We start from the raw sequence: 26053 nt of genomic DNA, 5'->3' as shown, positions 1-26053 counted from the left end.
GCTGGTTTTTGTCCCACCAGTACACTAATCCATGCACCGGGCCTCTAGTTTAAGAATATAAAGAGGGGGGAGAGGATCCAAAATGGCGGCGTAGGTAAACACCTAAACTGTTGCCTCGCCCAACAATTTCAAAACTACAACTAAAAGTCAAAACGTCTATCACCCAGAACCACGGGAAAGCTGGCTGAGTGGGAGTTCTACAACTAGAAGGAAAGAGAAAAGAGCATTGAGACGTGCACAAGCGCTGAAAAGCTGAGATACGGAGGCGCGCAAATTGGGCTGGCGGCGGCGACTGGGAGCACTGCTTTTTTCAAACCGGAGGGAGACAAGCTCCCAATTACTCTGAACTCCAGTTTCTGGGGAGACACGGGGGACCCAAACTCCTACGGGGAGAAACTGGACTGTCTGCCATCGGGTCGGAAAGCGAGGGTGGCTTGCTTGCAGGGCTGAGTGCAGGAATAATTGTTTACTGCGCTGGGGTGCGGGGACTCAGAGCTGACTTACTGGCAGCCATCGCTGTTTGCCACGCCCTAGCCTAGTCACGCCCTGAGACCCCGCCCCGCACAACCTACAAACCCACCCAAGCTCCAAGCAGCGGCTTTAGCATATGAATGGCCTGCCCTATCGCAGCTTAACCTAGCAAACTTGCAGCCCGCGTCAGACAGCTCCAAAACCTCCAAACCCCAAGCAAAGAGGAGAAAACTGTAGTTCTCACTGTAGCTCCTGCTGGGTGGCCTCAGACAGTAGCTGACCTGCACCCCATTGGAGATCCAGAAGCCAGTGTACCTAGTGGTCAGTGTGAGACACCAGATTTCAACTCCTCACATCCATAAGTGACACATCAAGAGGCAGACTCAGTGAGCACCAAAGCCCCACTGAAACAAGTCCTGCACCATAAGGGAGTCTCCAGCGCAGCAGTTCTTCCATTATAGACACAGCAGGTCCTCACAGCCAATTGGCCTGGAGGTCAATTCCTCCCAGTGTACCAACAGCAATCAAGGCTTAACTACACCAAGACTTTACACTCAGCCCACAAAGGGGTGCACCAAGAGCGTCCACCTCAGGTGATTGGGGAGGCTGAGCTACAGGCCCCTATAGGTCACCTACCACACAAAGCCACTCCATCAACACAGGGAAGCAACAAAATGTGGAGACAAAGAAACATGTCACGAATGAAAGAAATGGAGGAAAGCAGCCCTGACCAGTTTGGCTCAGTGGATAGAACATTGGCCTGCAGACTCAAAGGTCCCAGGTTCAATTCCAGTCAAGGGCATGTACCTTGGTTGCGGGCACATCCCCTGTAGGGAGTGTGCAGGAGGCAGCTGATCGATGTTTCTAACTCTCTATCCCTCTCCCTTCCTCTCTGTAAAAAATCAATAAAATATATTAAAAAAAAAAAAAGAAAGAAAGAAATGGAGGAAAGCAAACTACTGGACGACAGAGTTCAGAACCACATTTAAAAGGTTACTCAAGAATCTTCTAAAAACCGCTGAGGAACTTAGTGAGACCTTTAAGGATCTTAATGAGAATGCCAAAAAAAATGGAAAAGGACCAGTCAGAAATTAAGCATACACTGTCTAAAATAAAGAATATACAGAAACTCAACTGTAGATCAACGTACCCCAAGAATCAAACCAAAGATCTGAAATATGAGGAAACAAAAAACACCCAACCAGAAAAACAAAAAGGAAAAAGAATCCAAAAATATGAAGATAGGGTAAGGAGCCTCTGGGACAACTTTAAGGGTACCAACATCCGAATTTTTGGGGTGCCAGAAAGAGAGAGAGAGCAAAACATTGAAAACCTATTAGAAGAAATAATGACAGAAAACTTTCCCTACCTGGTCAAAGAAATAGACTTACAAGTTCAGGAAGCGCACAGAACCCCATACAAGAGGAATCCAAAGAGTACCACACCAAGACACATCATAATTAAAATGCCAAGGGCAAAAGACAAAGAGAGAATCTTGAAAGCAGCAAGAGAAAAAACGGTTAGTTACCTACAAGTAAGTACCCATAATACTGTCAGCTGATTTATCGGCAGAAACTATGCAGGCCAGAAGGGGGTGGCAAGAAATATTCAAAGTGATGAATAGCAAGAACCTACAACCAAGATTACTCTACCCAGCAAAGCTATCATTCAGAGTTGAAGGTCAGATAAAGAGCTTCACAGACAAGAAAAAGCTAAAGGAGTTCATCACCACCAAACCAGGATTATATGAAATGCTGAAGGGTATTCTTTAAGAAGAGGAAGAAGAAGAAAAAGGTAAAGATAAAAATTATGAACAACAAAATGACATCAAATACATACCCACCAACAAGTGAATCTAAAAATCAAGTGAATAAAAAATCTGAACAACAGAATGGACTGCGGAATATAATAGAATCAGGGACATAGAAAGGGAGTGGACTGACAATTCTCAGGGGTAAGGGTGTGTGAGGGGTGTGGGAAGAGATTGGACAAAAATCTTACACCTATGGATGAAGACAGTGGTGGGGGGTAAGGGCATGGGGTGGGGTGGGGAATCAGGTGGAGGGGAGCTATGGGGGGAAAAAAAGAGAAACACCTGTAATAATCCGAACAATAAAGATTTAAAAAAAAAAAAAAAAAGAATATAAAGAGGTCCTGAGATCCAAAGTGTGAGAAGCACTGATCTAGAAATAGACTTCAGCAACCTTCGTTTTCTGAAACATGAAATCATTTGATCGGTTCCTGACAAGACATTAAGGGTGAGTTAATTAAATTTTTGACCAAATATAGCAGGCTAATTTTTAAGTTGATAATTTTGTATGGCCCTCAAATGATGTTATAAATATCCAAATGGCCCTTGGCAGAAAAAAGATTCCCTACCCCTGCTCTAGATGGCTTCTGCTATCAAAGGAATACATGAAACAATCAGAATTGTATGTTTACCACACCTAACAGATTTTTTTTTTAAGTTTTTGCATTTCTTACCTGGTTATTTTCTTCATCATCAAATACAAAATCTTGCTGCATAACTTCATTGTCTAAATTAGTGCTGGCCACAGGTTCTGAGCAGTCTCTGCTTCTTTCACTGGCATTAATAATATCATCAGCAATATCAACCCTAGAAATGAAGATTAAAAAATCAGATCAGGTCAAATGTTGAGTATGTAATGCCTTTAAAATAAACAATGATCTGAAACTTTTACTTATTAAAGAAAATACGCCCTTTCCATAAAAATCCACTCTCTCTCTATCCTGCCAAGTTTCATTAAATGCACTAAGTTTATTTTTGTCTCTCCATGGGATGTTGTAAGGAATCTACCTTGATTGTTATCCCTTTTGAAAAATGAATGGTGCCCTTGCCGGTGTGGCTCATTTGGTAGGAACGTTGTTTCATGCACCAAAAGGTCACAGATTCAATTCCTGGTCAGGGCATATACCTAGGTTGCAGGTCCTATCCCCAGCCCCAGAGGCAATGAATCAATGTTTCTCTCTCTCCCTTTCTCTCTATCTCCCTTCCCCTCTCTCTATAAATCAACGAAAATGTCCTCGGATGAGGATTTAAAAAAACAAAACAAGCAGATGAATGGCTTTAAAAATAATTTATGTACCAAAATAACAATTTTCCTTAAAAATGTCCACTCACAATCATAATAATGACCTATTTGTTTAATTAAAATACAAATCTAGCCGAAACCGGTTTGGCTCAGTGGATAGAGCGTCGGCCTGTGGACTGAAGGGTCCCGGGTTCGATTCCGGTCAAGGGCATGTACCTTGGTTGCGGGCACATCCTCAGTGGGAGGTGTGCAGGAGGCAGCTGATCCATGTTTCTCTCTCATCGATGTTTCTAGCTCTCTATCCCTCTCCCTTCCTCTCTGTAAAATATCAATAAAATATATTTTTAAAAAAATACAAATCTAGCACTAGACACCGTAGTGTCCAACACTTTATCACGTACAATAGGAATAGCTTCCTACTGCAGAGTTCCCATCTTACATAATTTAGAATCTACAAAACTCTGCAGGTTTTTGTTTACAAAGACAATACCACTACTGAGAGAACATGAGTGGTAAAAATAAGAATATTGTCCCCAGTTGTAGAAATAAGAATATTGTCTAAGCATGAGCATAGGTTTTCAACATCTCTAGCCAAGCTAAGAGCAAACTCTAAGGAACCTGCTTATATTATATCCTTTGAAACATTTTCCCACTTTTTCCTGCTTTTTTCCCTTCACATTCAGCCCAAATACTCCCTACAGATCCAGTTCTATCAGTTCTTTTTTTTTCCCCCCCTTAATCCTCACCAGAGAATATTTTCCCATTGATTTTTAGGGATTGTAGGAGAGAGAAGGTAAGACAGAGAGAAACACCTCGATTAGTTGCCTCCTACACAAGCCCCGACCAGGGCCCAGGCTAGAGAAGACCCTGCAACCAAGGTATGTACCCTTGACCAAAATCAAACCCAGGACCCTTCAGTCTGCAGGCCAACGCTCTATCCACTGAACCCAAATGGCTAGGGCAGTTCTATCAGTTCTAATCATGCCCTGAAAGGAGACAAACCAGGGCCATTGCTTAGAGCTGCACAGGCTGGTGATGCCGTCCATGCAAGCTACATGACACACCTGCAGTTATACAATATGGTATTCCTAAAATAAGCATATTCCAACCACTGGTTTTCATGTCCATCAATTTTTTGTTTCATTTCATATTTAATAGCTATTCCAGTTTTATATCATATTTAATAGCTGTTCTAGACATATTTGGCCTTTTAAAAATATATTCCTTAAAAAAAAAATCTTTACCCAATAATCTGTTTTTCTTTGCCTTTCTATGAATCCTCCAATTTTGGGTACATCTTTCTCATCTGTCCCCAAAATAAAATAAAAATGATAAATAAAAACTATGAAATCATTGCACATGGTCTCAGAGAAAGGCACCTATATATCCTGAAGTGCAAGACTGAGGTAAAAGGAAATGAGGCTTTCATTCATTTAAAGGTAACAAGTCATATTAAAGAATAGAGTTACATCACATAACACAGTACATAGAGGTACTTTAAACTTACATAAATTCAACTATTAATGGCTACTCTTAAGAAAAAAAAAAGAACCCTAACCGGTTTGGCTCAGTGGATAGAGCGTCGGCCTGTGGACTGAAGGGTCCCGGGTTCGATTCCGGTCAAGGGCATGTACCTTGGTTGCGGGCACATCCCCAGTAGGGGGTGTGCAGGAGGCAGCTGATCGATGTTTCTCATCAATGTTTCTAACTCTCTATCCCTCCCCCTTCCTCTCTGTAAAAATCAATAAAATATAATTTAAAAAAAAAAAACAAGGAAAAAAACACACAACCATGTAGGGAGAAAGGAGGCTAGTGGCAGGGGATAACAATTTAAACAGGAAGAGATGATGCTGCTCACCATGCCATTCCATGATCACATGCACCAGGAGTGATATCAATCTCCTGTCTCTGACCTATCTGTCTAGATCTCTGCTTGTTTCTCCTGGTGTGAACCTATTGCACAGAGGTCTAACTTTTTAAAAGTATTTTTCATGTAACATAGTCTGTAAAGGTAAGCTAACTACTTTATCTGATGTTCTGGGAGGAAAACCTGGCTGTGTTGGACTTAATAAACAATTTCAGAGATTTTCTATGTACATATGTATATATAATACTAGAGGGCCGGTGCACAAAATTTGTGCACAGGTGCAGTCCCCAGGCCTGGCTGGCGATCAAAGCGCGAGCATCTGGCGTGGAGGGGCAGGTCCCAGCTGACCTCTGGGCCCTGGGCAGCACCTGGGCACCCACGCAACTCCCTCCTCCTGAGTCACAGCGCCCAAGTCCCCACATGGAGATGCGGTGAGCGTGGCCGGATGCCACGGGCCAAAGTGCAGTGTGGGCCTCTGGGCCGCCCAGTGGCACTGCACAGAAACTGGGAGGGCAGTGCGCTCTCTCCCACCTGGCCTCGCAGACCGGCTACTGTGCGAACCCACGGGGAGGCAGCTGCGGCCTGGCTCACCCAGAAGAGGCCACACGGGTGCAGGGCGGGCTCCTCACGGGCGCCCGGCACCTGAGCACAGAGGCTTCCCCAGTGCGCAAGGCATGGCATCCAGGGGAGGGTAGCAGGTGGAGTGAGAGCAAGCTCGACAGATACCCCGCATTCTCACCATACCTCCGTCCCCGTCACCCCACCCCCAGGTAGCTGGTGAGAGGTCGCAGCCCCCTGCACAGGCACTGCAGGAGGTTGGTCACTGCCACCCACCCCCAGTTCCCTGTCCCAGCCTGGGGCCCAGCCCCGATCGGGCAATCAGGGCCTGCCGGCCTGGGGGAGGGACTGGGAAGTTGCCCAGCAGGCCCCATCTGGCAATCAGGGCCTGCGGGCCAGGGGAAGCTCCTGCTTTAAGCGTCTGCTCCCTAGTGGTCAGTGCATGTCATAGCAACCGGTCATCCCGTTGTAACAGTCACTTAGGCTTTTATATGTACTAGTATAGACTAGTATAGATAATTTACATGCAAGTACATACAAAGTCACTTTTCACACAAACTTCCAGAAATCTCTAAGATGAGACCCCATTATTTAAATAAAGTTTTTTAAAGATAACAAAACAATTTTATAACTCATAATAGCAGTAAAATGTTTTTAAAAATTTCTTACTGGTTATTAGATCCTTCCCCATCACAATTAATACTTCCTGCTTCATTATTACACACCAGACTTTGCTGTTGTAAATTAAGATCATGATCTATGCTGCTCTGCAGATCAAAAAGGTGCTGTTCCACAGCTGTTCTAATTGTTCTGTCTAAAATGCTACAAAACAGAACACATTTTAGTGAGACGCAGTCATCCTAACTACATATTTCACCACATAAACATAAATGTTAATGTGACCAGTAAAACAAATTATTATGAATTTTAAATGAGTAAGCAAGAGTGTAAAAAGAAATACATAGAAGGAATACACAACATAGGCTCAAATTTTAAAATGAAATTTGCCCAAATAGATATTATACAAATCAATCATAATGTCACTATTACTACTGAGGTGGGAAGGACCAGTGCCAATAATTCATCCTCACTTAAATAGACTTTTCAAAGCTATGTTTATAAAGCAAAATAATTTACCATGCTCAGTTAAATAAAAGAAAGAAAATGTAAGGGTATTGTTCCTATTTTTTACATGAAGTCTATTTCTTTTTTTTTTTCTTTTCTTTTTATTTTAAACACTGATTTGTTGTTCCACGTATTTATGCACTCATTGGCTGATTCTTATATGTTTCCTGAATGGGGATTGAACCTGCAACCTTGGCGTATCGGACGATGCTCTAACCAACTGAGCTTACCTGGCTAGGGTCAAAGTCTACTTCCTCAAGAAAATAATAAAAAAACTCTAACAGTTTTCAATCTTAGTGCCTTCTTCATTTGTTTCTACTACAGTAATAAACCACTAACTAGTTTCACTGTGTTATGTACAATCCTTCCTCTAAAGGAAGCACAATAAATACATGATTTTCATTTCTACTATTCAGCAATTTTTTTTTAACTTTTGAATTGTCTTCTATAAGTATAACTACTTACTCTGCAGAGGCTGGTAAGATGCTGGTGGGAGATATATGGGCACTGTAATCAAAGAAAGAAATTAGCTATAAAACTTTAAAGTACTAAATGACTTCAAAATATGCTGAAAACTGCCACATTTGTACTACATTGACACAACCAGAAGAGCATGCAGTTAGTTTTATGTTCATCTCTAACAGAGTATGATACTAATTTTCTAAAGAAATTACCTTTTCACACAAAAAGACCCTTAAAAACATCCTCCCTCCTGTGTGTGGGGGGGGATGAGGGTGGGGAGGGGGTGCCAGCTACTTCATCTGATACTCACTTGGAGAAACACTGACTTACTCCAAATCTTGAGGAAAACTTGACTACGGGCCCAATAAAAGTACCCATGTAGGATAGTGTGATGGTCTCAATACTGGCCCTATACACCTTGCCAGAAGTAATAGTATTTGCTATTACTCAGAGGATGTTCTCAAGCAACCATCAGGAAAGGCAAAACCTAGCCTTTTTTCGATAAGTGGTTAGAGTGTCAGCTCTCGGACTGAAGGGTTCTACGTTTGATTCCGGTCAAGGGCATATACCTTGGTTGCAGGCTCGATCCCCGGCCCCAGTTGGGCCATGTGCAGGAGGCAACCGATGGATGTCTTTCTCATATCGATGTTTCTCTCTCTCTCGGTCTGTCTCTCCCTCTCCCTTCCAATCGCTCTAAAAAAAAAAAAAAAAATCAATGGGAAAAAAAACCCTCAGGTGAGGATTAACAAAAATAAATAAATCTGTGTTTTTAAAAAGAAATATATATAAGAGGTTGCATTTTAAAAGAAAGGTATCTATGTTGTAACAGAAATTTTCTTAGCAAGATTACTTTAAGTTTTACTTGTTTGATTTAGTGGTTGAGTGAATCTACATCTAGAATAAAATGCTCAAAAGCTAAAGTTCTTTCAACTGAAATACTACCTTGTTGATGCTGTAACACTATTTGCTTCTAGGATGTTTTCAGTCATCCTTAATTGTACCACCTCTGGCATGTCATTTGATTTTTCTGCTCCCTCTTCTGGAAGTTCTTCTATATGTTCCAGCTTTTCATCTTCCTCTTCTTCCTCAGAAAGTTCATTAACCTATATAAAAGGAAACAGAGAATTAAAATTTCATGAAACTAGAAAAGAATAAAAAAGAAAATAAAAATTCATGAAACTGTTAATTAACATTACTTAAGATGTACTATTCTAAGAAAATTTTAAACACAACTCATTTTTTACTTCATTTCCTAGGGCCAAAAATCAATGGGAAAATATCCTTGGGTAGGGGTTCACAAAAAAAAAAGAGCTGAAAGAAATAAATAAAAAGAGACTTAAAAAAGGGATTGATTATATTAGTTTGGGTAAGAGTAAACATTAAAAACTTAAATAAAAATGCTTTCTCTCACCCCACACTTATCTTCAAAAGTTCTTCTGATTCTCTCCTTGTCAATTTGACCTTCCGCTTATCAACAGTCTATTCCAGCCGTGGGCAAACTACGGCCCGCGGGCCGGATCCAGCCCCCTCGGCTGTTCTATCCGGCCCCGCGGAGCCGAAAGAGCGGAGGGTTCTCTTGCTCTCCCCTCCGCTCCTTTACTTTGAATTTATATTAGTTCACACAAACACTCCATCCATACTTTTGTTCCGGCCCTCCGGTCCAGTTCAAGAACCCATTGTGGCCCTCGAGTCAAAAAGTTTGCCCACCCCTGGTCTATTCTGTTCATAAGTTATTCTGAACCTGCCCTATATATATGCAGCTACTTCAACTCCACTTAAGGAAAACCCTCGTCCATACTCCCATCTCTTCTTTCTTTGACTGCTGTAATTCCCCTCTCTAGGGTCTTATGAAATGCCTGCTCTCCACACTCCAGCTTGTGGAGAATGCTACCTGCCTTCTCAAATGTATACAGAAACATAATTATCACCTATATCTTCAAACCATTCTACTGGATTCGCATTCATTTAAGGACCCCATGTCTACTGACTCTGGGCCATTTTTGAAACACACCCTATTCATCATATCCAGTGCTCTCTCTCATACTATTACTAAAAGTATCTACTACGTTAAAAAGATTCTAACAGCCAAATAGTTGCATTAATAGGATGAAACTCCAAAAGAAGAGAGCACTAGACAAACTTGCTTCTTCCAAATATCAAAACCTGGAGGAAAACAGAAGCACTGCCAGGATGGATCAGGTCTGCCCACATCCTATCTAATAAAAGAGTAATATGCAAATTGACTGTCACTCCAACACACAAGATGGCTGCCCCCATGTGGACACAAAATGGCCTGCAGGAGAGGGCAATCAGGGGTGACCAGGCCGGCAGAGGAGGGAAGTTGGGGGCACCTGGGCCTGCGGGGAAGGGCAGTTGGGGGGGACCCAGGCCTGCAGGGGAGAGCAGTTGGGAGGGGACCAGGCCTGCAGGGGAGGGCAGTTAGGGGTGACCAGGCCTGCAGGGGAGAGTAGTTAGGGGGAACCAGGCCTGCAGGGGAGGGCAGTTGTGGGGGAGGGGGGGAAGGAACCAGACCAGCAGGGGAGAGCAGTTAGGGGCGATGAGGCTGGCAGGGGAGGGCAGTTAGGGGTGACCAGGTCGGCAGGGGAGGGCAGTTGGGGGGGGGACCAGACTGGCAGGGGAGGGCAGTTAGCGGCAATCGGGCTGGCAGGGGAGCAGTTAGGCATCAATCAGGCTGGCAGGGGAGTGGTTAGAGGATGATCAGGCTGGCAGGCAGAAGCGGTTAGGGGCAATCAGGAAGGCAGGCAGGTAAGCAGTTGGGAGCCAGCAGTCCTGAATTGTGAGAGGGATGTCAGACTTCCCGTTTAGGCCTGATCCTACTGGGATCAGGCCTAAACGGGAAGTTGGACATCCCTCAAGGGGTCCCAGATTGGAGAGGGTGCAGGCTGGGCTGAGGGACACAACCCCCCATCACGAATTTTGTGCACCGGGCCTCTAGTTTTTAAATATGTGGATAAGAAATTAGCAGCATTTAAGTTAGACCAACTTAAAAATACAACCAAATTGTTCTGAGTTTTGGTAGATTTTACTTCCACTCAATACCTTATCAATGCAACCTCACAAGTCAAACTGAAATTATCAAATCTGCTTTAAAGAAACAAACTTTCAAAAATCAGTTCTTCTATTACTTGCAATCCATATATAAGTCAGAAATATAATAAAAATAGGTAAGAAAATATTTTCTGGTAATTAGCAATATAAACCCAGATAATTAAATATACACATAGTACTGTCTCTCAGGACTTACATCACTATTCTGTTTATTGAGCAATCTGTTCAATACACCAAAAACCTCTTTTTTTATCCTCACCCAAGGATATGTTTATTGATTTTAAAGAGAAAGAGAAACATCTATGTGAGAGAGAAACATCGATCAGTTGCCTCTTATACACACCTCAACTAGGGATCGAACCTGCAACCTAGGAATGTGGCCTGACTGCGATTCGAACCTGCAACCTAGGAATGTGGCCTGACTGGGAGTCGAACCCACAACATTTTGGTGTATGGAACAATGCTCCAACCAACTGAGGCACCTGGCCAGGGGCTAACATCCTCTTTTCTAGCCACAGGCAAATCTGCAGAATTCAACATTATCTCCTGATGTTAATTAACCACAATTTTAAATAATATAAGGCACAAGATATTTTATGAACCTTTTTCTAGAGCTTATAAAAATACTGCCCTGGTCAGTGTTGCCCAGTAGGTTGGGCATCATCCCATGCACCAAAGATAGCTGGTTCGATTCCCTGTCAGGGCACATGCCCAGGGTTACAGACTCAATCCCAGTAGGGGGCATGCAGGAGGCAGCTGATCCATGTTTCGCTCTCATATCCAAGTTTCTCTTTCTCTCTCTTTCTCTCTTTCTCTCTTTCTCTCTTTCTCTCTTTCTCTCTTTCTTTCTTTCTTTCTTTCTTTCTTTCTTTCTTTCTTTCTTCTTTCTCTCTTTCTCTCTCTCTCTCCCCCACACCCACCTCTCTCTAAAAAAAAAAAAAGAAGAAAAAGAAAAACATCGCCCTAGCTGGTTTGGCTCAGTGGATAGAGAGTTGGCCTGGGGACTGAAAGGGCCTGGGTTCGATATCGACCAAGGGCACATGCCCAGGGTTACAAACTCAATCCCAGTAGGGGGCATGCAGGAAGCAGCTGATCCATGTTTCGCTCTCATATCAAAGTTTCTCTTTCTCTTTCTTTCTTTCTTTCTTTCTTTCTTTCTTTCTTTCTTTCTTCTTTCTCTCTCTCTCCCCCACACCCACCTCTCTCTAAAAAAAAAGAAAAAGAAAAAGAAAAAGAAAAACATCGCCCTAGCTGGTTTGGCTCAGTGGATAGAGAGTTGGCCTGGGGACTGAAAGGGCCTGGGTTCGATATCGACCAAGGGCACATGCCCAGGTTGCAGGCTCAATCCCCAGTAGGGGGCATACAGGAGGCAGCCAATTAATTATTCTCTCTCACCACTGATGTTTCTATCTCTTTCCTCTCTCCCTTCCTCTCTGAAATCAACAAAAATATATTTTAAAACTTTTAAAATCAATGTTTTAAAAATACAAAAATACTAATACAATACATGTGAGATAGAGTATACATTAGGAAACTGCAGAAAAGAAATATCAGAGAACTACCCTATATAATAAAAGCCTAATATGCTAAGTGTCCAGTCGACCAGTCAGCCATTCAACCAATCAAAGTGTAATATGCTAATGATATGCTAAGGCTGCTCAACCACTCGCTATGAGGTGCACTGACCACCAGGGGACCAACAGTCAACTGATCGCTATGACATGCACTGACCACCAGGGGGCAGTCAACCGGTCAACCAGTCGTTATGACGTGCACTGACCACCAGGGGGCAGACACTCTGACCGGAAGGTTAGCTTGCTGCTGGGGTCAAGCAGATCAGGACTGAGCGAGACAGGCCAGACACGCCTTAGAGCCCTCACGCGGTCCCTCCCTGCCTGGCCAACCTCCCACATCCCTCCCCGACCCCAATCATGCACCGGTGGGGTCCCTTGGCCTGGCCTACGCCGTCTCACAATCTGGGCTGAGGGACCTCCCGACTCCGAGTGCACGAATTTCGTTCAATGGGCCTCTAGTCTATATATATAAAAGCCTAAGCAACCATTACGACTGAACAACCAGAATGACCAATCAACCAGTCGCTATGACGTGCACTGACCACCAGGGGGCAGATGCTCAACGCAGGAGCTGCTCTCTGGTGGTCAGTGCACTCCCACAGCCAACTTCCCGTGACCCCCCACCCCGGGTGGCCCCCTGATAGGCCTCAATTGCCGGCCAGGCCAAGGGACCCCACCTGTGCACCAATTCATGCACCAGGCCTCTAGTACCATAATATAAAGCATAATCAAGGATACCCTGAAGACTTCATAGTCAACATAAACATTAGGTCAAATTGGCATCATCTGTTTTTTATTGACTGATTGATTGATTTGAGAGAGAGAGAGAGAAGGGAGAGGGAGAGGGAGAAACATCAATTTGTTCCACATATTTATGCATTCATTCGTTCATTCTCATATATCCCTAACTGGGGATCAAACCTGCAACCTTGGCATATGGGGACCATATTCTAATTAACTGAACTATCCAGCCATCACATCACATCGATGTTTCTCTCTCCATTCCTCTCTCTTTAATATTCAATAAAAATATTCACCTTGGCTGGTGTTGCTCAACAGTTAGAGCATAGGCCATGCACTGAAGGGTCACAGGTTCCACTACCTGGGTTGCAGATTTGATCCCTGTCTTGGTCAGGGCAACCAAATGATATGTCTGTCTGTCTGTCTGTCTCTCTCCCCGTCCTTACCTCCCTTTTACTCTCTCTGAAAATCAATGTAAAAAAACATTCTTGGGTGAGTTTTAACAAAAAATAATAATTTTCTTTAAAAAAATTTTTAAAGAGTCTTGGTTCTTTAAAAAAAAAATGCTTGCCGAAACCGGTTTGGCTCAGTGGATAGAGCGTCGGCCTGCGGATTGAAGGGTCCCGGGTTCGATTCCGGTCAAGGGCATGTACCTGGGTTGTGGGCACATCCCCAGTGGGAGGTGTGCAGGAGGCAGCTGATCGATGTTTCTCTCTCATCGATGTTTCTAACTCTCTATCCCTCTCCCTTCCTCTCTGTAAAATATCAATAAAATATATTAAAAAAAAAAAAATGCTTATATGAACAAAACATGAAAAACTAAGGAAAATATGAATCCCAAATATTAAAAGAATTTATCCATAAAAGTTCACGAAAGTATAGGAACTCTTTTAAACAAAAGCTGGGCTACCCAGAAAATAAAATTCCTAATTCACAAGAAAATGGGAGACATCTGTAATACTGTTAACAATAAAATAAAAATTTTTTAAAGTTAGCCCTGACCGGTTTGGCTCAGTGGATAGAGCGTCAGCCTGTAGACTGAAGGGTCCCAGGTTCGATTCCAGTCAAGGGCATGTACCTTGGTTGCGGGCACATCCCAAGTAGGGGGTGTGCAGGAGGCAGCTGATCGATGTTTCTCATCGATGTTTCTAACTTTCTATCCCTCTCCCTTCCTCTCTGTAAAAAACCAATAAAATATATTTAAAAAATTTTTTTTAAATTTTTTAAGTTAAATAAAAACAAAACAAAACAAACCTCTTAATTCATATAATCAGAGCCAAGACCTATAAATTTAATGAAAATCTGTATGATAAACTACCTTTCAAGAGATGCTGCTTGCCCTAGCTTGTTTGGCTCAGTGGATAGAGTGTTAGCCTGCAGATTGAAGGGTCCCAGGTTCGATTACAATCAAGGGCAATGCCAGAGTTGTGGCCTTGATCCCCAGTAAGGGATATACAGGAGGCAGCTGATCAATGATTCTCTCTCATCATTGATATTTCTATTTCTCTCTCCCTCTCCCTTCCTCTCTGAAATCAATAAAAATGTTGTGGTGTTTTTTTGTTTTTTTTTTAAATAGATGCTGCTTTATAATCTAAGAGCAAATAAAACAACCCAAATGTCCATCATGGGTGGGAGGTTATCAACCAAAGACCTTGTATGCATAGATACATAACCCATGGACACAGACAATAGGGTGGTGAAGAACTGGGGTGGGGGCCAGGGGCTGGCTGGAGGGGGTCAATGGGGGAAACAGGGGGACATATGTAATACTTTCAACAATAAGGAATTATTTTTTAAAAAAAGAATGATCCTATATAATAAAAAGCTAACATGCAAATCAACTGAAGGGCAGAATGACTGGTCGCTATGACATGCACTGACCATCAGGGGGCAGACGTTCAATGCAGAAGCTGCCCCCTGGTGGTCAGTGCGCTCCCACGGGGGGGGGGGGGGGGGGGGGAGGGGGAGGGGGGCGGGGGGAGCACTGCTCAGCCAGAAGTTGGGCTCATGGCTGGTGAGCGCAGCGGTGGTGGCAGGAGCCTCTCCCACCTCTGCAGCAGCGCTAAGCATGTCCGAGGGCTCCCGGGGGGCGCTGGACCCTCCTCCCCCACTCAGTGCACAATTTTCGTGCACGGGGCCTCTACTAATAAATAAAAATAGTGTGACCATATAATTTATCATCTAATCCTGGATACATTAATAAAAATAAAAATAATAAAATGAAATAAACTTGAATACATTTGAAAGTGAAAAGAGAAGCTATTAATAATTACATCAGGAAGCAGATATAAACCAGGACTATTCTGAGAAAAATAAAAATTTCCACATAGAATTAAATAATAAATCCTAAATCTAAGTCTGGATTAATGTGACTTTAAAATAAATTACAGCCCTAACCGGTTTGGCTCAGTGGATAGAGCATCGGCCTGCAGACTCAAGGGTCCCAGGTTCCATTCTGGTCAAGGGCATGTACCTTGGTTGTGGGCACATCCCCAGTAGGGGGTGTGCAGGAGGCAGCTGACGGATGCTTCTCTCTCATCGAAGTTTCTAACTCTCTATCCCTCTCCCTTCTTCTCTGTAAAAAGTCAATAAAATATATATTTTTTTTTAAATAAAATAAAATAAAATAAATTACAATTACTCAGCATCAATATTCTCATTTCATAAAGGAAAAAGATATTTGTACAATCTCAACCAAGGCATAGCAGTAGCAACAAAATATAAGGTAGCCTGAGAAACAGATTTTAATGTTCAAGCTACAAACAAGAGTAAAAAAATTACCTGCAACCTAAACTTACTCTAATGTTTCTCATTAATAACAATGATTGCACTGCTATACTGAGTTGCTACTTTAACCAAGAAAAACTTTATTTGCTTAAGAATTTGCATGAACTTTGTATTGCATCTTTCTCACCCTCTGCCTACATTCCTCTATGCTAGCAGTTTCTTTGCAAACACACACACAACCACTATTCTTACAAAATAGACAAAGCTTAAGTTAACAGAAGAAAAAACACAAAGAAAAAATAAACATAACAAAATCTCTACCATATATATTCTGGTTTCAATGCCTTTCCCATATTACCCAAATTGAAAACAAGTTGATCAGAAAAAATAACGCACTCAGCTATTACTTGGATGTAGATGATTCCATATACTAACCAAGAGCATGTCTTTCAATTTAGTCCTTAAAAATTCCACCAGCCCTAACCGGTTTGGCTCAGTGGATAGAGTGTCGGCCTGCAGACTCAAGGGTCCCAGTCAAGGGCATGTACCTTGGTTGCGGGCACATACCCAGTAGGGAGGAGTGTGTAGGAGGCAGGTCATCGATGCAGCTCATCGATATTTCTAACTCACTATCCCTCTCCCTTCCTCTCTGTAAAAAAATCAATGAAATAAAAAAAATTTAAAAATTCCAAAGTTTGTACCAAGCCTTTGAGAGCAATTATTTTCTTTTAATTCTTCCTCCAAGTAGAATATTTAAAATATTCTTACCTGTTCTGTAATTGAACTCAAATCATTAGATGAAAAGTCTTCCTCTTCATTTTCAAAAAACTCATAGTAATTTTCCAGAAGTCCAGCCATTATCCTGCTCATTATTTCTTGCTCTTTCAGATCTTCCACATCTGTGTAAATGCTAAGAATAAAAGTCCAAATTGAATTGAGAGTTCTTAAATCAATCACAAGTAAAGTCAGAAGACAACCAATGAGTCATTTTATAATCTTGAGCAATGTCATCAGTCTGTGCCTCAGTTTTCCCATCTGTAAAGCCTACCTAATTTGTACCCTGTTCAAAAAATGCTAGGAAGATTAACCAGATCTAGTATAAAAAATAATGGTTCATCAAGCAACCTAGGATCCTTGGGAGACAGCACAATGATTCTATTCCACAAACTCAGCGTTTTTTTAATTAAACAAAAATGATGAAAAAACTTACTGGAAGACATCTGGACCAAAGACAGCAGCCAAAGAGTTTGCAGACCAAATTTCTTCATGATGTGATGCTACGTTGGCTAAAAATCTACACAGAAACTTTAACAAACTGTAATTAACAGATGGAAGCTGTTGCAAGAGGAACCTCAACTTTCTTCCAAATTCATCTTCGTTATTATAATCTATAAAACATAATGACAGGTGTTTTTAATGAAGCAAAAGCAAAGCTCAAACATTGTGCCAGGTTCACATTGCGCCACCCACATCACCTTTTTTCTTTAACAATTCAAAACCTCTTCACTTCCTCTACTAGAGGCCAAATGCCCTCAGGGTTGGCATTTCACTAATTAAGTGGAAAAGAGGAGTGAAGAAGGAACTCAACTCCTCATTTGCTGGAGGATGTTTTCCTCATCTATTACTCACTGGCCCCAATTCTCTAATTTTTTTTTTTTTAATTCTCATCATATTGTCTCTTGCATGACTGTACCTGTATTTCCAAACTAGTGTCAACTATAAGTCAAAATACACTGGCCAATACCAGTCAAGTACTAGTGAGTACTAGTCAAGTACTAGTGAGCAAAGAGAAGCAATTTAACCCTAGCTGGTTTGGCTCAGTGGATAGAGTGTCAGCCTGCGGAATGAAGGGTTCCGGGTTCAATTTTGGTCAAGGGCACACGCCCAGATTGCAGGCGCGATGCACACAGGAGGCAGTCAATCAATGATTATCTATCTCTCTCTCTCTTCCTCTCCTTTTCTTTCTGAAATCAATAAAAATATTTTTATTTTATAAAAAGAGAGAAGCAATCTAACCTGATAATAATGTCATACTTTTCGACTTGAACGAATGGGAAAACAAAGGAGTGACTTTCTTCTCCCTTGACATCCCAAAATGAACAATTAACAACTTTGGCAACACTAATAGAACTAAATAAAAAGGAATTCCATTTCCCATGTGTTTTTCTCCTCTAAGCTGGTGTTGGTTTCCGTTATGCAAGTGAATTTTGAACTAACAGAAATAGGCCCTGTTTTTATCATGTCAAACATGCCAGGGTTGCGGGCTTGTTGCCCGATGTGGGGCATGCAAGAAGCAGCTGATCAATGGTTCTCTCTCACCATTAATATTTCTGTCTCTCTCTCCCTCTCCCTTACTCTATGAAATCAATAAAAATACGTATTTTTTAAAGTAAGTAAAAATAAACCCAATTTTTAAAAATATTTTTCTTCAGGTTCTTAAAATTAATTTTCAAATTCTTGGTTGAAAAACTCTTAATAGGTTATGATCATGATATTGACCATCTGTGAAAAATAACACATGTCTAAGAAGTTTATCAGAAAGGGCTATAGTCACCTAAGTTTTACTTAAAATTTAAAATGCAACCAATAACAATTCTATATTTTGTAATATTATCACTGTCCCCATTCAAACACACAGGTACTTTGATTTTATAATTGGATGGAACAGTCCCTGGATTAATGTTTTTTAAACAACCATGCCTTCCTGGTGGAAAATTTTAACCTAAGCATTTAGCAGAAAAGGATTATTTAGAAAATCACCTTTATCAATTCAAAAAATACATGCAAGTAATATTATCAATATGATGGCTATAGCAACACTGACAAATTCTACCTAATATCCTCTCTACTTTTGTAGCACTTATCATCTAACATACCCATATATTTATTTGGTTTACCATCTATTTTCCTCTCTCTCCCTTCATGACCTTTAGAATTTTAGATCACTGATAACAGACATTTTTATTCTGTTTTGTTCACTGCTGCATTCCCAGAGTGCCTAGCATATAGCAGGTGTTCAATAAATATTAGTTAAATAAACTGAATAATTACACAATCACAGAATAAAGATGCTCAACTACTAAAACATTTGATTGGGTGGCAAGAATGTAGGCAATACTGTTTTTACACAGTACTGAAATAACAATCATGTTGCTCTTCTTTGTCTGTGTATATTTTTACTACACACCAATATTTATACCTGTCAGGCTTCTTCTAAAGTTTTCAAATAAGGCAGAGAAGCATTTTTTTAAATATATTTTTATTGAATTTTTACAGAGAGGAAGGGAGAGGGATAGAGAGTCAGAAACATCGATGAGAGAGAAACATCGATCAGCTGCCTCCTGCACACCTCCTACTGGGGATGTGCCCGCAACCAAGGTACATGCCCTTGACTGGAATCGAACCTGGGACCCTTGAGTCCGCAGGCCAACGCTCTATCCACTGAGCCAAACCAGTTAGGGCCATTTTTTTTATCTATATCTATACCTACACACACACACTAATTACACACCTGCTTAAATTTATTTCCTTTTGAGTCTACTTCCTACACATATATCAGGGTGGGGAACCTTTTTTAGGCCAAGGGCCATTTGAATATTTATAATATCATTCTCGGGCTATACAAAATTATCAATTGAAAAATTAGCCTGCTATATTTGGTCAAACATTTAATTAACTCACTCCTAGTGCCTTGGCAGAGCCAGACCAAATGATTTCACGAGCTGAACATTCCCCATCCCTGGTATATATCAAAGAAGTATCCCTCGATTAGCAATTCTATCAGGCATCATTTACAAAACTGGGAACTGTGTCTTCTATCAAAACATAATGTATAAGTAGTTGGACAAACCGTCACAGTCTAAACCTTTGGCTGATAAAATGTGAAAATCAAAAATCAATAGAATGGTTGTCATAACTTGGGAGAAAGGGGCGCTAGAGTAGAGGCTGCCATATATATATATACACACACACACACACATATATACATACACACACACACACACACACACACACACACACACACACACATACACCCATCCTATCTAATAAAAGAGTAATATGCAGATTGACCATCACTCCAACACACAAGATGGCTGCCCCCATGTGGTCAAAGATGGCTGCCCCCATATGGTCAAACATGACTGCCCCCATGTGGACACAAGATGGCCACCACAAGATGGCCAGCAGGGGAGGGCAGTTGGGAGGGACCAGGCCTGCAAGGGAGGGCAGTTGGGGGTGATCAAACCTGCAGGGGAGGGCAGTTAGGGGTGATCAGGCCGGCAGAGGAGGGAAGTTGGGAGCGACTGGGCCTGCAGGGAAAGGCAGCTGGGGGGGACCCAGGCCGGCAGTGGAGAGCAGTTGGGGGGTACCAGGTCTGCAGGGGAGGGCAGTTAGGGGTGACCAGGCCAGCAGCGGAGAGCAGTTGAGGGGGACCAAGCCTGCAGAGGAGGGCAGTTAGGGGCAAACGGGCTGGCAGGGGAGCAGTTAGGCATCAATCAGGCTGGCAGGGGAGTGGTTAGGGGGTGATCAGGCTGGCAGGCAGAAGTGTTTAGGGGCAATCAGGAAGGCAGGCAGGTGAGCAGTTGGGAGCCAGCAGTCCTGGATTGTGAGAGGGATGTCCGACTGCCCGTTTAGGCCTGATCCTACTGGGATCGGGCCTAAATGGGCAGTCGGACATCCCTCATGGGGTCCCAGATTGGAGAGGGTGCAGGCTGAGCTGAGGGACACCTCCCCACCCAATGCACGAATTTATATATATATGTGTGCATATATATATATATACACACACCACACACACACACACACACACACACACACACACACACACACACACACACATATATATATATATAAGTATATACACATTTTTTTTTTTAAAGAATGCCCTGGCGCCCTGACTGGTTTGGCTCAGTGGATAGAGCGTCAGCCTGCGGACTGAAAGGTCCCAGGTTCGATTCCGGTCAAGGGCACGTAACTTGGTTGCGGGCACATCCCCAGTAGGAGGTGTGCAAGAGGCAGCTGATCGATGTTTTTCTCTATCCCTCTTCCATCCTCTCTGTAAAAAATCAATACATTAAAAAAAAAAAAATGACAATCCTAGTGACAAACAGCTTCTGTCTGATAGTCTCAATGAGTCAATGACTGTATTGCCATTAAATTTCATTCCAATCATTATTTTATAAATTTTCACTCAAGTCTGAATATTATCTGATTCTTGAAACTTTGAAGACTTGTCTACAATTCAGCTAAAACAGGGAACATAAAACCCTATCACTATAAAGCAAAAATGGCTCTGAGGTCATAAGAAGAGCTCAGAAAATTCTTAACACATCAGTTTCACCATATTTAATGGATGCAAAATGATCATTAGGTAACTTAATGTAAACATGGGGGGGGAAACATACAAAAACGTGAGGAAATCAATTCCGAAACTAAAAAAATTTTAAAGGTAAATATTTGCTGGGGGGAAAATTAAGTTGCACTTTGAAAAAAAGGTGACATTATCAATGACACTTCATTTTGAAACATGTTTCTTGATCCAGGTGGCACAATAAAAGAACAAAATTTAATCAGCTAACCATTTCTGAATATAGCAAGTTCAAAGTAAGCCCCAGAATCTAGTTGTAAAGAAGAAAACATATGTAAGAGGGTCATAAAATATAATTGTAATGAACTTTATACATAAATCAGAGGCATCTAGTAATTTAGTCTCATTAAGTGCTAAAAATTTAAGGAATAAAATGGAGAGCTATCCCAAAAGGAAATCCTCCTTTTCTGACTACATACTGCTTAAGATGCACACAAGCTTATTATAAAATGTCCTGCATTGAGAAAGTATTTGTAATTTTTTTTTTAATTTTATTTTTCCATCACCTTTTATTGCCTCTATGCCCTCTACCACCTCTATCCATCCCCTGCAATCACCACATTATTGTCTGTGTCCATGAGTTCTCTTTTTTTCTTTTTTGCTCAATCCCTCTATCCGCCCATCCCTCCCACACACACAAGCTACCTGCCTGCTATCTATGAGTCTGTCTCTATTTTGCTTGGTAATTCAGTTTGTTCATTGAATTCCACATGAGTGAAATCATATGGTATTTGTCTTTCTCTGACTAGCTTATTTCACTTAGCATAATGTTCTCCAGGTCCATCCATGCTGTCACAAAGGGTAATATTTTCTTCCTTTTTACAGCAGAATAGTATTCCATTGTGTAAATGTACCACAGCTTTTTTTATCCACTCATCTAGTATTTATAATTTCTTTTGTATTGTTTTTTTTTGTTTTGTTAATCCTCACCCGAGGACGTTTTTCCATTGATTTTTAGGGCAAGTGGAAGAGAGGGAAAGACAGAAACATCGATGTGAGAGAAACACATCAATTGGTTGCCTCCTGTACGCACCCCAACCAAGGCCCGGGCCAGGGAGAAACCTGCAACCAAGGTACATGCCCTTGACTAGAATCAAACCCGGGACCCTTTAGTCCACAGGCCAACGCTCTATCCACTGAGCCAAACCAGCTAGGGCTATAATTTCTTAACATCACAGAATTTCTGTAGAAGCTCCAATTCAAAGAAATAAAGAGATTCCATTACACAAAGAGAAAAGCCAGAAAAAAAAATAATTTAAATATTCAAGAAATATATAATACTATAGGCCATCTTTATAAAGTTTCCTGTATAATCAAACATATCACTCATTATGTACACATGAATACCACTTGGCTATAGGAACACAAGCATTTCCTCACTTCTTGGTTCTTTTACCTTTCTGCCTATCACTACCTTTACTTTTCTTGTCCCTATTCCATTCCAGCTGGGGCCTACTTTTAGTCACCACGAAAAAACTCACCCAAAAAGCACAATTTTTTTTAATTTATTTATTTAGCTTGGAGCCTGATGTACAATTTGATATTTTCTTTCTTTCAGGCATATTTTAAACCTAGAATCAAAGTTGTCTTCTGATTTTTGCTAGGAAGTTCTATCAAACCAGGAATAAATATCCTTTAATAACATCACCACTAAGCAACACCACTGGCTATTATTGGACACTCTGCTACACATATCACCTTAAATATATTTTTTCTTTCTTCTTTCCCTATCCTCTTACTCCTTGTTCTTATCTCCTGCCTTTCCTCCTCTTAAACCAATATCTTAGACCAATTATAAAAAGTAAATGTACCACAGGAATCTGATAAGTTGCCATTCTTAACTAGACCAAAAAGCCTATGTCCCCAAATGGGCACATAAGAAATGAATCTCAGAACTACTATAATTACTGCTTACACATCAAGATTTCTAAAGGTAAGGACTTTGAAATTAATGTTAAATGACTGATTGATAAGAATCAAATTTTGTTACCTTGAGAAAGCTGCATCAAGTGAATATGCAAACTGCCAGGGATAACAGGTTCAGGAAGTTCTTGAAGGAAAAACCTAAGAAGACTAATAGCTGAGGGAACATCTGCTTCCTTAACCAAATCCACTTCTTCTCCACTGTCGTATCTCTGCCGAAGCCACTCCACTGTCTCAGCATTTCCATTGACTTGAAAAAGTCCTTGTTGCTCCAGACCTCCTACATTAGTTCAAGGCAAAATTAAATAAGCTTCAACTTTAATTACTTGATCATATATTCTCCAATCAACTGAAAATATTCAGTCTTTTAAAAAGCCATTCTCTTAGCTCCCCTGACTGAGCTAAACACCTTCAAATTATACACCTAGAAACATACTAACTCTGTCTGTCCTGAGGGATATTCTACTTTATCCCACCCCCTATTTTCTTAATATATTTTTATTGACTTCAGAGAGGAAGGGAGAGGGAGAGATAGAAACATCAATGATGAAAGAGAATCATTGATCGACTGCATCCTACACGCTCCCTAGTGGGGATCAAGCTCCCAACCCAGGCATGTGCCCTAATCTCCTGATTCATAGGTCAAAGCTCAACCACTGAGCCACACCAGTTGGGCTATCCCCCACCCTGTTATCCATTAAAAATATTCCTAATATTTCCCACACACTAAAACGCTCTACATTGGGCTTTTCTGAGTATAAAACACTAAAATATAAAAAAGAATTTCTATTGTTTTTCCTCATCATATTTTGGACTTTCCATGCTAAAAAAAAAAAAAAAATCCAAGATCAAAAAGGAATAAGTTGTGTTTATTAAAACAAAGGCTAGCCCTCAAAGTAAGGAAATGTATACCATGTTCCTCAATATAGTCCACAACGTGGCGGACTATGAATGGAACCTCATTGTCTGGATGTCCTCCCTGCTGCAGCTCATCAAGTGGAATTCCAAATATTTTGTTAGCAAGAACGGAGTTGCAGTTACTCAAGGAAGGGGAGGAGCTCTTCCTCATATCTTTTTTGCAGCCAGAAATCAAAGCTGTCTTTTCTGCCAAATGAAAAACAACAAAAAAGACTATAATGATTAACAGGTGGCAATATGACTAAATACATTGAAGAAAAAGGCTTTACACCTCAGTGTGTTCTCATCTATTAAATATGTTTCAGTTATCAGGCCCACGCTAGTATGTTCTACAAATAAAGTTCAATATAATCACCTAAGCATTTTCTCTACTATGCAGGGTTAGGTCTAAATACTAGCACTTGCATATTTATCAAACAATGGCAAAGTTGATCATTAAACTTAGCAAAGGACGTTAATGTCCTAAAGAATAATTAAAGGGCAAATCTGGCTCAAAGACGACCTTTACTGACCAAGCTTATTAATGACACAGGTAAGAAGCCAAACCCAATCATGTCGGGACTCTGTTATATGAAATTCATGTAATTCCTCCATTCTTAGCACCCAAATATAAGAGAATCACTTTTACAAGTGATTCTTTTACAAAAATCACTTTTATAAATAATGGGCTAATAAAAACAAGATTAACCAGTTCTTATTTCTACATGACAGAGCAGCCATAATGTCTTTATAAACAGAGGAAATTTTTCAGTTCTAGACATCAACCTTCAATGAGAATATTATAAATCCTGTTTTATAATTACTCAAAAAATCTGCACAGCACAGAAGAACTAAGTTATTAGTTTTAACTTTGTAATTGTGATCAGTAAAGAGGCAGTGGGGAAAAAATGTTTCTAATATCTAAAGCATCAAAAACCAATCCCAAGAAAAGTTCATTTTCTAAAAGAAACATATTACTATATGTGGGAAAGGAGTATTTTTAAAAGAAAGAAGGGGGATAAATGGTGATGGATGGAGACTTGACTTGGGGTAGTGAACACACAATACAGTGTACAGATGATGTGTTGTGAATTGTGCCTCTGACACCTGTACAATTTGGTTAACCAGTGTCACCCCAATAAGTTAAACAAAAAGGAAAAAAAAAAGAGAAAACTTTTTCAAAAGTTAATAATGAACAAAATGATACAAACTGGGCTTTTTTCATCACCCCAAAGAAACAACTCCTTCTGCACTACAAGAGAATGATAACAAAGCAAAAAATTTAATCTGTTCAATACTCTGATTTTTTTTTAATATATGTATATTTTTATTTATTTCAGAGAGGAAAGAAGAGAGAGGTAGAAACATCAGTGATGACAGAGAATCATTGATCGGCTGCTCCTACACACCCCCTACTGGGGATTGAGCCTGCAATCTGGGCAGGAACCTTGACCTCCTGGTTCATAGGTCGATGCCCAACCACTGAGCCATACCGGCCAAGTGATATTCTCAAGTTTTTACCAAAATCAAGTCCTTATATAGTGTGTCCCTCCAAAATGTATACACACTTTAACAGGTGATAGTTTAATTTTGAAAATAAAATGTAATTTAATAGACACTGCCTTTATAATTATTTGAAGTGTGTACATACATTTTTTTAGGGACACCCTATAGATGTACCCACTGAATCAAGAAAGTGTCACAACATGACTAGGAAATGAATCCATCCAACATATAAGAACAGTAGACATTAACTTAGAGACAGCAAAATGCCATAAATTTAAATAGTTTTAGACACTTTAGATCCATTCTTCAACATATCTGGTACCAGCTAATGACTACAAAAACCTCAAATTAATAATCAAATAGCAGTAATAATAGGTAAACTCCAAAATCTCTGTGGATAATTACCATTTTGAAAAACTTACCTTTGAGTACTTAAACACCTAAGTTTAAAAAACGAATTCTGCACCAGCTACCCTCACTGAGCAAGCATTCTTTTGTCATTTATGGCTGTTTGAGATTATGGCAGAAGATCAGCCTGTAGTTCCTCATTGAAGAAACGCAGAACTCGATCAGTACTTCAGCAATTAATCTAGAAGAAAAAAACAATTCTTTTAATTTCCTACAACATCTTTAACTGTGAGAAGAGACTAATAAGCAGTGAGGTTCGTTTAGGAAGGTTCCTATACTGAAAGGCATTCTTCTGCCTAAAAAA

The 26053-nt window shown here is 40.8% G+C and overlaps 1 protein-coding gene across 8 annotated transcripts in view; it reads right to left on the bottom strand.

The window, feature by feature from the left end:
* The window catches only part of FAM13B (family with sequence similarity 13 member B), a 74213-nt gene that overhangs the window by 31586 nt on the left and 16574 nt on the right, over positions 1-26053 (bottom strand). For 2 of the 8 annotated variants that reach the window (XM_080675976.1, XM_080675974.1), the window contains exons 2-10: positions 25764-25930; positions 23851-24042; positions 23006-23218; positions 16858-17035; positions 16416-16557; positions 8479-8639; positions 7540-7581; positions 6619-6771; positions 2956-3088 (exon numbers count right to left, since the gene is read on the bottom strand). In XM_080675976.1, the coding sequence (XP_080532102.1) occupies positions 2956-3088; positions 6619-6771; positions 7540-7581; positions 8479-8639; positions 16416-16557; positions 16858-17035; positions 23006-23218; positions 23851-24007 (1179 nt within the window). In that variant the 5' untranslated portion in view covers positions 24008-24042; positions 25764-25930. The remainder of the gene's footprint in view (positions 1-2955; positions 3089-6618; positions 6772-7539; positions 7582-8478; positions 8640-16415; positions 16558-16857; positions 17036-23005; positions 23219-23850; positions 24043-25763; positions 25931-26053) is intronic. The other 6 variants (XM_080675981.1, XM_080675980.1, XM_080675978.1 and 3 more) reach the window with 3 other exon arrangements.

This window comes from Plecotus auritus (genome assembly GCF_963455305.1).
Source record: "Plecotus auritus genome assembly, chromosome: 6".
Taxonomy (NCBI): Eukaryota; Metazoa; Chordata; class Mammalia; order Chiroptera; family Vespertilionidae; genus Plecotus; species Plecotus auritus.
Note: the sequence above shows the minus strand (reverse complement) of the source record. Positions and strands in the feature narration are given on the sequence as shown.